This window comes from Dama dama, chromosome 23 (assembly GCF_033118175.1).
Source record: "Dama dama isolate Ldn47 chromosome 23, ASM3311817v1, whole genome shotgun sequence".
Taxonomy (NCBI): domain Eukaryota; kingdom Metazoa; phylum Chordata; class Mammalia; order Artiodactyla; family Cervidae; genus Dama; species Dama dama.
The window spans coordinates 72,929,370-72,942,899 of NC_083703.1; the positions used below are offsets into that span (position 1 = coordinate 72,929,370).

The window sequence follows — 13,530 nt, forward strand, 5'->3', positions numbered from 1 at the left end:
TGCTTGGTAAATATTTGCTGGATGACCGACCGAACGAAGGAATGAATGACTTGCCCAAGGTCACCGGACGAGGAGTGCGGTGGAGATAGGGCGCCTGCAGAGCTGGGCTTTGGGCGCTTCGGTCCCGCTGTCACGACCTGCAGACGCTACAGCCCCGGGGCGCCCCCGGGGAAACCAAGGCAGGGGAGGCGAGGGCAGGTGGCAGCTGCAGGAGCCCTCCGGGTCCTCGTCGCCCCCTCGCCCCGCCCCGCCCCGCCGAGGCGCCGCCCCGGGGTGCCACACCCCAGCCGCCCGCAGCCCCGACTCCTGCCGCGAGGGGGGCGCGGGGCGACCGTCGGGGCGCATGGACGGGGCGGCGGCGAGCGCGGCGCGGGGCCGGGGAGCGGGGCCCGGGGCTCTGCGATGAGGAAACAGAGCGCGCGCACCGCCGCGCTGGTCCTGTGCATCCTCTCCTACCTCCTGGTGGGCGCCGCCGTCTTCGACGCGCTCGAGTCCGAGGCGGAGAGCGGCCGCAAGCGGCTGCTGGCCCAGAAGCGGAGCGAGTTGCGGAGGAAGTACGGCTTCTCGGCCGAGGACTACCGCGAGCTGGAGCGCCTGGCGCTGCAAGCCGAGCCGCACCGCGCCGGCAGCCAGTGGAAGTTCGCCGGCTCCTTCTACTTCGCCATCACCGTCATCACCACCATCGGTGAGCGGCCCCCGGCGCCTCCCCTCCGCGCTCGCTCCATCCCCAGGCGTCCGCGGCGTCCCGGGGTTTCAATCCCACCTCTGCCTCCGCCAGGCGGGGTGACTTTGGAGCAGTCATTTCAGCTCTCCAGCCTCACTTGCCTCCCTCTGTCGAATGGGCTCTCTGTGGTTCCACGCCGGCCCGGCTGGGAGGAGCCAGTAGGTCCCCGTTGCCAACAGGCAGTGGCAGGGGCTTCGAGACTGATAAAGTGGAGTCGGAAGCCCACATCACGTTAGCTGTGTGACCTCAGACCAGTTGCTTAACCTCTCTGAGCCTCAGGTTTTCTCCTCTGTAAAAGAGGGGTGCTAATAGGCCGTATCTCAAGGCGTAGTGAGACAGTTTTCATTAAGGAGATAATATATGTAGAAAGTTTTAGCACAGGACCTGACAAGTAGAAAGCACTAAAAAAAAAGGGGGGGGGGATTGATTTTTGTATTATAACAAAAACGAGAACGGGCGCCTAATCTGTCTTAGTTCCTGCAATATGGCCAGTGCCTAGCCTGTAGTAGACACTCAATAAATATTTGTTAAAGGAATGACTGATTATCACCAGCTTTGGACCTCACCCTCGGGGATTCAGAGCACTTTCTCTGCAGCATCTGGACCGCCAACCGTTGCCATGGCTACCGACTGGTTGGTACCTGCGGAGCCCAAGCCTGGGGAAGCAGAAAAGGGGAGGAGCAGGCTCTCTGGGCTCCATGCTGGGTGCCAGCCAGTCCCCTAGGCTGGCTCTGGAGGTCCCAGTGTCTCTTTGGGCCTGGACCACCACCCCGGAAACCAGTGCTGCGGAGAAAGTTCCTTCTTAACGCTCTTGCAAGTCAGTGTGAGTTTGTGGGTTTAGCAGTGGAGTTGAAAGCCTGCATTCCAAAATTACATAGGCCAGAGTTCTGGTTTTCATCTCTGTTGCCTCCTGCCTTCTCTGGCAATTGATTGTACCTCTCTGAGCCCTGGTTTCCTCAACTACAACTTGCAAATGTTGCTATCTCACTGAGTGATTGCCAGGTTTAAGTGAGGCCAAGCGGGTAAAATGCATAGCACAAGTCCTGAGGCTCAGTAGGGACTGTTAATGAACAATAATGACAATTCGTTATTTGCCAACTGTGGGCCCAGCTCCTGTTCAGCCCTTTTGACCCCTCCTGTCAGCCCGGGCACCCCTGCTTCTCTATCTTGGCTCAGCCGAAGACCCTCCCTGTCACTGCACCCAGTGGTATGCGACCCTGTCCACCTTCTCTGCCTTCCCCCACATTTTGGAGGCCTCCCAGCTGGAGGCGGCCTCCACTTCTGACTGCTGGCCTCTGACCTGCACCTGGGATGGGGAGGGAGTAGGGACCAGGGTGTGGAAAGCGACGGAGGAAATAGCAGTTTTACCGCTTTGGGCCACCTGGGGGCGCCAGTATGGCTGTGTGGCCCAGGCTGCAGAAGCTAGCCTTGCACAGAGCCACGCGACAGAACCCAGGGCTTGAGCTTTGCACCGACAGAAAAGAGCCACTAAGAAGCTATGGAGGATAGTGGTTAATAGCTCAACCCTGTGACCTTTGGGCAGCTTTCTCCCTCTGAGCCTAGTTTCCTTATCTGTAAGATGGGGATAGTAATCTCATACAGTCATTGGGACGATTAAATAAAATAATCCATGTAGAGTACCTAGCATGCTTAGTTATTATCATTATTCATTTTCCTGTCTGTCAAAACCAGACAAGCGGCTGGAAACAGCACTGCCTGGCCTTTTATTCCTAAAGATGCTCCTCCGTTTTGCACTCTGTACCTCCTCCAATCTGGTTTGAGTATTATTGTTATTGGTTATTAAACTTTCATTGAGCTCTTAGTCTGTGCAGGGCACTGGTGATCAGGGACACGGTAAATGACTAGACCTGTCTCTGGCCTCGAGGACCTCACAGTTTAGTGGCAGCAGGGTCCCTGCCCCTCAAATAGATAGAGGCAGACTAATAGGGCCATGACGTAGAAACATGAACGTGGAGTCATAGATCTTTAAATATATATATGTATATAGTGTTGATATTTCAAATGTTATATATGCACACACTTCACACAGTACAAAAGGTATAGGATGAAAAGGAAGTCTCCCTTTCTCCGCATCTGTCAATATAAATTCCTTTCTCTGGATCAAATGCAGTTATCTGTTTTTTGAGTGTCCTTCCAAGTATCTTCTCTGCCTATATATTCCTTTATAACACACACAGGTAGCTCAGTTGGTAAAGAATCCATCTGCAATGCAGGAGACCCCAGTTCGATTCCTGGGTCAGGAAGAGCTGCTGGAGAAGGGATAGGCTGCCCACTCCAGTATTCTTGGGCTTTCCTGGTGGTTCAGCTGGTAAAGAATCTGCCTGCAATGTGGGAGACCTGGGTTCGATCCCTGGGCTGGGAAGATCCCCTGGAGCAGGGAAAGGCTACCCACTCCAGTATTATGGCCTGGGGAATTCCATGGACTGTATAGAGTCCATGGGGTTGCAAAGAGTCGGACACGACTGAGCTACTTTCACTTTTATACATGATAGAGACATTATGTTATACATCCCTTTTTGTCTCTTCCTTTTTTCACTTCGTATATTTTGGTTATTTCTTTACATCAGTCCCTAAAGAACTGTGTCCTCTTTTTCATGGCTGATTCGCAGGGCTTCTCCACCTTGGCACTGTTGACATTTTGGACTGGCTATTCTGGTGGGCTTCCTCGGTAACTCAGTGGTAAAGAATTCACCTGCCAATGCAGGAGTCACAGGTTTGATCCGTGGATCATAAAGTTCCCCTGGAGACGGAAATGGCAACCCACTCCAGTATTCTGGCCTGGGAAATCCCATGGACAGAGGAGCCTGGCGGGCTACAGTCCATGGGGTTGCAGAGAGTCGGACATGACTTAGCGACTGAAAAATAACAACAAATTCTGACTGTGGGGACTGTCCTGTGCATCAAAGAATGTTAACAGGACCCTGGCCTGTACCCACCAGATCCCGATAGCTCCCAGGTGTGACAACCGACACTGTCTCCAGACATGGCCAGTGGTCCCCTCAGGGGCTAAATCGCCCTCGGTTGGAACCACAACCATCATGGGATGGCACCATGGCTGGTTTCCCCAGGCTCTTTTTGATGGACATTTAGGCTGTTTCTTATTTTTGCTGTCACCAACAGTGTGGCAACAACAGCTCACGGGCACACATCACTTTGCTCGTGTGTATGTTTTAGGGGACGACTTTCCTCACTGGGGAACAGCACAGGCCAAAGGTGTATTTATCATTCGGCAGATGGGGCCAATTTGCTAGAAGAGGCATATTCTATTGGGGAAGGGACACCTGACTTTTCCTGGGTTGTGGGGCCCTTTGAGAATACCATGAAAGCTTTCACTCCTTGGGTCCTGGAAGAGAGAACACAGCCACTAATTCCACAATGATTGTTCTGTGTGCTGAGACTCAAGGAAGCCCACTCATGTTCACGTTCCCTACACAGTTCAGGGGACTCAGTGAGGGACTCCACCAGACTGAAGAGGTGTTTCGTGAGAGCTGGCCTGGCACAGGAACTGGGAAGGGCGACATGGATGCGGGCGGGGGAAAAGACCACTGAGGGGAGGGAAGTCACAAGAAAAGGACAGGGTGGTGGGGAAACATGGCGTGAGGCTGGAGGCGGGAAGGAGCTCAGATCCTGACGTTAGCTGAGAACAAGGACTTTACCCTCTGGGTACTGGGGAGCCACAACAGATTTTTTTTTTTCTATCAAGGGCACAATTTACAGACATTCAAATTCATTCTTTTTCAGTGTACACTCGTGCGGGTTTTGCCAAATGAAAACCTGTCGTGTAACTGCAGCCATGATTTCAAGGCAGAACATTTCTATCACTCCCCAAAATTCCATCGTGCTTGTTTGTAGTTCGTTAACTCCCCTTCCTTAACTCCAAGGACTGGCAACCACAGGTCTGTTCTCTGATTCTACAGTTTTGCCACAGAAGTTTTGCCAGTTATCCTACAGAATGTCATTTAAATGGAACCAAGCAATATGTAGCTTTTTGAACTTGGCTCCTTTCACTCAGCATAAAACATTTGAGATCCATCCTCTGTTGCTGAGAAAATAGCAGTTCCTTCCTCCCTGTGGCTGAAAAGAATTATTCCGTTGTATGGACATACCACAGGTTGTTTATCCATTCCCCAGGTGAGGGACATTTTAGGTTGTTTACAACTTGGGCCGATTATGGGTAGTCACGCAAGGTTTTAAAGCCGAGGGAATGACCTAGTTCGAACTAGCATTTCAACATGTTCTGCGGGCTCTGGAGGATGGGGAGAGAGACCTGGCAGGAAGACCTGTGTGTGAGAGTGTGTGAGAGGGACATGGACACTCGTCAGCCTTCCCCTTCCTTCCTGCTCCAGGGTACGGCCACGCCGCGCCGGGCACGGACTCGGGCAAGGTCTTCTGCATGTTCTACGCGCTCCTGGGCATCCCCCTGACCCTGGTCACCTTCCAGAGCCTAGGCGAGCGGCTGAACGCGCTGGTGCGGCGCCTCCTGCTGGCGGCCAAGCGCTGCCTGGGCCTGCGGCGGCCTCGCGTGTCCCCCGAGAACATGGCGGTGGCCGGGCTGCTGGTGTGCGCGGCCACCCTGGCGCTCGGGGCCGCCGCCTTCGCGCACTTCGAGGGCTGGACCTTCTTCCACGCCTACTATTACTGCTTCATCACCCTCACCACCATCGGCTTCGGCGACTTTGTGGCGCTGCAGAACGACGAGGCGCTGCAGAGGAAGCCGCCCTACGTGGCCTTCAGCTTCCTGTACATCCTGCTGGGGCTCACGGTCATCGGCGCCTTCCTCAACCTCGTGGTCCTGCGCTTCCTGGCGGCCGGCGCGGACGCGCCTGAGCGCGCTGCCCGCCCGCTCCGCCGGGGGGCGCCCGAGAGCCGAGCCCCCGCGCAGCGCGCCGGCCGCATCTCCATCTCCTGCCGCCTGCACCCTCTGGAGCTGGGCGCCCGCGACAATCCCGGCTTCTCGCCCCCCGCCAGCCCCGGGGCTGGGGGCGGCGGCAGAGCCGGCAGGCCCCCGGCCCGGCGGAAGTCCATCTGATAGCCCTTCCCTCCTGTGCATCTCTGGAAGTGGTCCTGGGATGGGCCCCGGAAATCCCACAGGATTCATCCGGGGGGTTGAGCCTAGAACCTGGATCCTAGAACCTGGTCTGGATTCACCTGTCCGCGCACCCTCCCCAGAGCTTGGAGAAGGGCTGAGGGGCCGTGGCCTCAATGCCGTCCTCTGCCACGAGCAGTTTCTCACTCCCTTCTGTGGCGCGAGCCCCGCCCTCCTCTCCAAAAATACATTAAAAGTCGCATCATAAGCAAAAGCACGACTCTTAAGTTGCCCCATAGGTGCAAGTCCCCTGTGGTCCAAATTGTTCTAGGAAAGCGTGGCCACACGCTTTCTCCACAGGCCCGTTATTCTGTTGTGTGACGTGGGTTTTCTGTGTTGTGGGGGAAATGCACGGCTTCCCACACTGGAATCCTAACCAGTGAGGTCAGTGGCTCCCACTATGAGAAGCAGGGGGCTCACATGGACCGAAGAGAAACATTTACCATCCAGCGTGGACCGCTGGGCAAATTGTGCACTCTTTAAAGACTACTCATTCTCTTACTCGGCATGTAGAGTGGAATTGGCCCCAGCCCGGAATCTCATATTCTTTGTCCTTGGCCAGCCCGTTTCGGATGGGGGAAGGGGGTCTTGCTGGCACCCACCATGTCACTGGGACCACCTGGGCCAGTCTTCGCCCCCACCCCAGCCCCTGGCTGCTCTGCACAGTTATGTGGGATCTTAGTTCCCTGACTAGGGATCAAATCTTGACTCTCTTAAGTGTGGAGTCAACCACTGGACTGCCAGCGCAGTCCCTGGGCCAGAGTCTCTTCTGGGAACTGTGAGGTCTGGTTATTGCCAATCACCCACAATGGGACTTCAGGGCATCCTCATCCCCTCCCTAGGCCTTAGTTTCCACATCTGTAAAATGGGTTCTCCCAGTGCCCTGTTCCCTCCTGTGCATCTCTGGAAGTGGTCCCGGGATGGGCCCCAGACCCATAAACGGACACTAACAAAGCTGACATCCCACAGCACTCAGGTCATTAAAATTAACAGCCCTCAGCATCCCAGAGAGAACTGCGGCAACACAAAACAGAGCAGGCTGGGTTAGAAAAGCCAAAAACTTTAATTTTCAACATGAGCTACATGGTCATGAACACAATGCAACGTGACCTGCTCCAACCCAGGGGCCCCAGAAACCCTCCCTCCCCCAAAGCCTGAGGGGCTCCTGCTCCTGGAGAGGGAAGAGGGGAAAGGTGAATGGAGAATGGGCCTGAGGACCAGGGGTCTGCCTTCCTGCCACCCCCTGAGGCAGTGGTGGGGTGAAAGGGCTCAGAGATGATGTCTGAGGCCCCGATTCAAGTCTCCACTTTGCCCTCACAGAAGCTATGAGTCAAACGGGCACAGTCAGCGCCTCCCGGGTGGGGTTTGTGAGTCAGATGAGCTCATGGACCTGAAAGCTTTCCGTCCACTCAGAGGTGCCGCTATACAGACATGGGCCTCCTGGAGCCCAGACAAGTCGTTACAGGACAGTGGGCGATGGAGTTGGGGCACCCCGTCCCCTGGGTCTGGCACAGGGCTGCTGCTCAATAAATAAATGCAGGTGGCCTTGCCTAACGCAACAGCTGTGCTCCAAGGGCAGCGGGGCTCAGCGGTGCCTCTCACCGCTGAGATGTGCCCATGACCTCCAGATGTGAGGAGCTGGACGGTGGATCAGCTTGTCAAGTGCATGACCTCAACTCTGCTTTGCCCTGCATTGAAGAAAAGAGATCTGAACCGCTGGAGATCTGGGCTCAGCCATCAACTCACAGTGGGACCTTAGCAAGCACCTTCCCCTCCCCGGGCCTCAGCTTCTTCTGTAAAATGGGGCTGATAACTCACCCAGGCCCCCACTGACTGCCAGGGAGCTCTTGTGAGAGTACATGGGAGATTAAAGCACTTTGAAAACAAAAAGGTATGAAAAGCACTCTGAGAAGTTCCGTTGTTATTCCACCTGAAGGTTTGGGGGGGAATGCCTTAAGGTGAGGTGTACCACCACCCCCCTCACTCCCACACACCCCCAGGAAGTGGTGTTTGGCCCCTCCCTCAGAGTGGTCCCAGAAGGGTTGTGGTCTCTGGATTGGGGAGGAGTCCCCACTTAAGATCAAGACCAGGACCACGGCCTGCACAGCCTCACATCAGTCAAGGCAGACCCTCCTCACCCCAACCCAGGAGAACAAGGTCTCTATGGCAACCCTTCCCCCCAAACCCAAGGCCCAGAAAAACTACTGGCCCATTGAGATGCAAGCAAGGAGGGTCTAAAGGTCACAGGTCCTTATTATGGCAGATGTGCCCTGGAGCAATGGTCTGCTGTCCCCTGGAGTATGGACAGAGCTGCTTCTGCTCTGGCCTCATTGCTGAGGGGTCTTGTCTTGGGCAAGCCACTTACTGATGCTGAGCTTCGGTTTCCTTTCCCCTCAGATGGACAACAATCGGCACTGCCCATCTTTTCAAGGCCCCTGGGGGAAGGCCACGGAGAGAGGGCAGAGGAAATATTGGGGGGGGGTGGGGGAGATGGTGGCCCCACTTAGTGCTGCCCTGGCTCCAGCTCAGCCTCTGGGGGGTTGAGGAGGCCCAGATTGCCAGTGTCGTGAACTCACAGGTGACCCCAGGGGCCTGTGATCTCTTTGTTAAGATGGTAATCATTTCACTGATGGTCCCAAAGCCCCTTTCCTTTTAGTGTGACAGGCAGATTCTGGAGAAGAAAAGTGGAGATGACTCCCTCCCACTGTACACTCCAGCATGTGACCTTTGGCCCAGAGATTGAAAAAAGAACCATCCCCTAGAGACCCCCAGGTCCCCCGCACCCCTAATTCCCCCAGTGCCACCCTCTCAGCTCTTCTCCGAATGGGGGAGTTTGAGCTGGCAAAGGATCAGACAGGAGTGGGCTGGAAGGTTCCCCAGCTACTCCCTCCCCAAGCTCCCATCCCTGGGTGAGGACAGATGGGGCAGGGAGAGGGGGTCCCCACGCTCAATGGTCAGAGCCCCTTGGAAGGCGGCCATGTGCTCACAACGATGATACAAAGAAAGAGGGCTCCAGCCCCCGTGCCACGCCACCCCTCCGGGAGGTGAGCTAAGAAACCACAAAACGAACAGAAAGTCATTGAGGGGGGCCCTCGGTGACCACCCTCAGGATGTTATTGCTTTGGAGCGCCTTCTCTCTTTATAAAGGCTGTGCAGGCCCACCCCCCACCAGGGCAGGCTCAGGTTGGGGGAGCAAGGCTGTGCCCCCCTGTCCTCAGGTTGGGACAACCAGGCCCCACCCCGGCTTTGAAATGCTACCCCTGAACTACCAGAGCAGTGACAGCTGGAGAGAGAAGGCGCTCTCCTGGCTCAAAATATTCCGAATGGTGAGTAATAAACAAACGGCAGAGAAATCACACTGGTTAAAAAAAAAAAAAAGCACAGGGGAGGGGCCAATTCTGAGCCCCGCTGCCTGCCCCCCAGCCTTGGGATTTCAGTTTCAGAAGGCCTCCTGGACCAGGGAGGGGGCGCCTCCATCTCCCCATGCCCATGCAGCGGGGGTGTTATAACTCAACCAGGACTTCAAAGGATGCCCAGGGCTGGGAACAGGCCAGGAGAGAGGAGTTCCAGGTGGAAGGACTCACCTGGTCCACAGCCTAAAGGGGGGTGGGGTGGGGAGTGGGGACAAGGTGGGACAGAACATAGTCGGGCAATCCTCAGTGGAAAACCACCTCCTCTGATGGAGCCCAGGCCCCCTCTGCCAAGGCCCACATCCTCAGAAGCGCTTCCTAAATAAAATCAGTCCCAAGGGTAATAAATCAGAACATCTGAGTGTCAGGGGCGGCTCTGGCTACAACCCTACATGAGGAGGGGGAGGAAAGAGAGGAGGAGGAGAAGGAGGGGCCAGCCTCCCCTGAACCAGGTCCAGGCTTGGACCCAGGCCAGGCCGGCAGGGAGAAGGCTGCCTCCTGGAATTTTCTCCATCCCCTCTGTAAGGACTCTATGTGAAGCTAAGACCAGGCCCAGGGCCAGGCACTCTAAGCCTACCCGGCTAACCAAGACTACGTCCTACACAGCAGGACTGGGGAATGATGGGGGGGTGTGGGGTGTGGGTGGCTGGGTGCCTCCCAGGGGAGGTGGCAGAAATGTGCTTCTACAGAAGGGGCCAGCCTATGTCCTCCCCGCATGCAAAAGGGCTTCCGAAGGCTCCGGGGAGGACCGGGCCGGGCGGGGCGGGAAGGCAGCCCCCTGGGCCTGCTCAAGAAGGAATCTCCCCTTTCTCACACTCCTGTCTCGCCTCACTCTCTTTCTCTCCTTGAGCCAAGGTCACTGAGGCCGGAGTAGTGGGCTCTGCCCTTAGTACAGGATGGTTGGTTTAAAAAGACTAAAACTGGGGAGCTCGGGTGCCTCCCCAGGCCCTTAGCCCGGAGGCAGAGGGCCAGACAAGACGACCTTTGACCTCATTCCACAAGGAGGGATTCTCCTACCAGGGAATCCCTCACCTTGGCACCATCAGTCCCAATCCCAGCTTTCTTCAGAATCCCTCTCCAAACCGGCATCCCCCAAATTCAGAGACTGGCGAGCTCTCTGGGGCTGGGGTTCTTGAAAATTAGGGTCCCGCAGCTCCTAGGACGAAACACAGCCAACAGAGTTCTTTCCAGTCCGCCCACAGTGTGCAAACTAGCTTCTCACAGCCCCACTGAGCCAGGTGCCCTGGGGGTCCCTGCCAGGCCCTGGGCAGCCCCTTCCTTTCCCCTGGTTCCTGCTGGACCCCATGTCCTAGAGCCGGGACGGACAGATGGACTCAAACAGGCGGCGGCAGAGCTCCTTCCATGGGCAGGCGGAGGGAGACCTGAGCTCCTCTTCAAGTCGGGGGCGCAGGGCCCCCGGAGCTGGCGCCGGATCCTTGCAAAGCTGCCCCGTAGGCTCGGGGGGCAGGAGTAGCTGCCTGAACCCGGTGCCGCAGGAAAGACACTTGCTGGTAATTGGCACCATGGAGATGGCCGCTGGGTTCTGGACGTGACTCCGGGCAGCGAGCTTCCAAGGAGGCAAAAAGTGGGTGCGGTCGGACAGAGTCGGGGGCAGGAGGATGGTGTGCTCTGCCGCCTCGATCTTTCCTTTCTCCGGACTGCAGACAGATCCACCAGGTCAAGAACCGGCCAAGTCAAAAGTGCAGCCAATCCCATCGGGAGAGGGAAGGTCTCGGGGAATAGGAGGCAAAGAAGGAGTGAGGAGGGGCCCTGGGGGGTCAGGTCTCCCCATTCAGCTTCCCCACTGGGTGGGGGAGAACCCCGGCCTCCTCTGTTCAATATGCCCCGGGGCCTGGGGTCCCAGGTCGGGGCTGGGCGGTCTCCGGACCATCTCGGGGAGCCCCTCCTCCTCCCCGGCACTAAGATCGCTCGCCGCAGGGCCCCACGGTGCTCTCGAGGGACAGCTGGGACGCCTGCCGGAGCAGGGGGCCCGTGGCTGGGTCCACCATGGAGGAGGTGGGGAAGAGCTTGTACCAGCCCACGGCCAGGGTGGTCAAGTCCAGCTCCTCTAGCAGCACGCGGGCCACGCCCATGAACTGCTTCCGCTCCATCCGCCCGTAGTTCCCCCACACGATCACCTGCGGGGCAAGAGACACAGTGGTTCAGATCCTGCCAACGCCACTCACAGGCCCAGAAACAGAACCTGGGGTCACCGCGTGCCTTATTCATCTCCGGGTCCTGGAAGTCCACCGCCTTAAAATGGCTCAAGTCCCACCAGATGCTCTTGGATGATGGGATTCTTGCCTCCAATCTTGCTCTTTCTTTCGACCTACCCCATCTTTGAGCCACAGCCTTGAGGGCTGACCCTACATTGTGAGTGTCCTACCTACCCCCTCATCCACCTGCCCTCTGCTTCCAGATCCTCAGAAATAAAGGTTTTAAAAGGGGTTAGTAATTGGGACTTCCCTAGTGGTCCAGTGGCTAAGACTCCACTCTCCCAATGCAGGGCCTGAGCTGGATCCCTGGTTGGGGAACTGGATCCCACATGCCCCAACTAAGACCTGGCACAGAAAAATAAAGAAAATAAACAAAATTTTTAAAAAGCTTTAAATAAATTAAAAAAATAAAAGTGGCTAGTAGAACAGCCACATGTAAATCAATAAAGTTAGAACACTCTCTCTCAGCATATACAAAAGTAAACTCAAAATGGTTTAAACACCTAAAACATGACACCAGCGAACTCCCAGAAAAGAACTTAGGCAAAACATTCTCTGACATAAACAGTAGCAATATTTTCATAGATCGCTTGCCCAAGGCAAAAGAGAGAAAAGCAAAAATAAACAAGTGGGACCTAATCAAACATAGAAAAAACTTTTCCACAACAAAGGAAACCATCAAAATACAAAAAGACAAGTGACAGAAATGGGAGAAAATACTTGCAGATAGTAAGACTGACAAAGGGTTAATATCCAAAATGGATAAACAACTCATACAACTCAATATTGGGGGAGAAACAATTAAAAAATGGGCAGATGACCTAAACAGATCTTTTTCCAAAGAAGACATACAGATGGCCAATGGGCACATGAAGAGATGCTCAACATCACTGTTAGAAAAATGCAAATCAAAAACCACAAGGAGGTATCACCTCACACCAGACAATACGGCCATCACCAAAACGTCTACACACAATAAAAGCTGTAGAGGACAGGGGGAAAAGGGAACCCTCCTATGCTGTGCATGAGAATGTAAATTGGTACAGCCCACTATGGAGGGTCCTTAAAAAACTTAAAATAGAGCTACCATATGACCCAGCAATCCCACTCCTGGGTACATATCTGGAAAAAGACGAAAACTCTAATTTTAAAAGATACACGCACCCCAATGTTCATAGCAGCACTATTTACAACAGTCAAGACATGGAAACCATCAGACAACTGGCTTAAGAAGATATGTATACACACACACACACACACACACACAAAATGGAGTATTACTCAGCTTTAAAAACAATGAAATATTGCCATTTGCAGCAAGGTGAATAGACCTAGAATATATTATACTTGGTGAAGAAGTCAGACAGAGAAAGACAAATACTATACGATATCACTTAAATGTGGAATCTAGAAAAATAACACAAATGAATGTATATGCAAAACTGAAATAGACTCACAGACACAGAAAACAAGTTATCGTTACCAAAGGGGAAGGGAAGGGAAGGAAGGGAGGGACAATTAGGAGTATGGGATCAACAAAGTACCATATATAAAATAGAAAAGCAACAAGGATTTACTGTATAGCATAGGGGACTATGGGCTTCCCTGCTGGTTCAGATGGTAAAGAATCCACCTGCAATGTGGGAGACCTGGATTCGATCCCTGGGTTGGGAAGATCCCCTGGAGGTGGGCATGGCAACCCACTCCAGTATTCTTGCCTGGAGAATCCACATGGACAGAGGAGCCTGGTGGGCTACAGTCCGTGGGGTTGCAAAGAGCTGGACACGACTGAGCAACTAAGCGTGCACACGCACATACAGGGGACTATGCTCAGTATCTTGGGATAACCTATAGTAGAATAAAATCTGAAAAAACGAACTGAATCACTTTGGTGCACATTTGAAAGTAACGCAACATTGGAAATCAATTATACTTCAGTTTTTTTAAAAGTGGCTGCCACGTGTAGAACACACATACTAGCCTCCGTCCTTTTTTCCAACAGACTCGTCTGTGCAGTACCTTCCCCACTCCTCGTTCTACCTTCCTCTTAGAGCAGCCAGACGGGTGCTCTCT

General features: G+C 54.5%; 2 protein-coding genes across 2 annotated transcripts in view; one reads left to right on the forward strand and one right to left on the reverse strand.

Moving 5' to 3' along the window:
* Positions 1–402: 402 nt before the first annotated feature.
* On the forward strand, positions 403–5,774 carry KCNK15 (potassium two pore domain channel subfamily K member 15). Its single transcript, XM_061125855.1, has 2 exons — positions 403–685; positions 5,092–5,774. The coding sequence occupies exons 1-2, from the start codon at positions 403–405 to the stop codon at positions 5,772–5,774; spliced, it is 966 nt and encodes a 321-aa protein (XP_060981838.1).
* Positions 5,775–8,671: 2,897 nt separating this feature from the next.
* The window catches only part of RIMS4 (regulating synaptic membrane exocytosis 4), a 68,081-nt gene continuing 63,222 nt past the window's right edge, over positions 8,672–13,530 (reverse strand). The window contains exon 6 of the mRNA XM_061125856.1: positions 8,672–11,379. Coding sequence (XP_060981839.1) covers positions 11,161–11,379 — 219 coding nt within the window. The 3' untranslated portion in view covers positions 8,672–11,160. The remainder of the gene's footprint in view (positions 11,380–13,530) is intronic.

Excerpts from the sequence above, each read along its gene's own strand:
- KCNK15 (XM_061125855.1), top strand. The coding sequence starts at position 403 with ATGAGGAAACAGAGCGCGCGCACCGCCGCGCTGGTCCTGTGCATCCTC. Across the intron at positions 686-5,091 it reads CACCGTCATCACCACCATCG|GGTACGGCCACGCCGCGCCG; the intron begins GTGAGCGGCCCC and ends TTCCTGCTCCAG.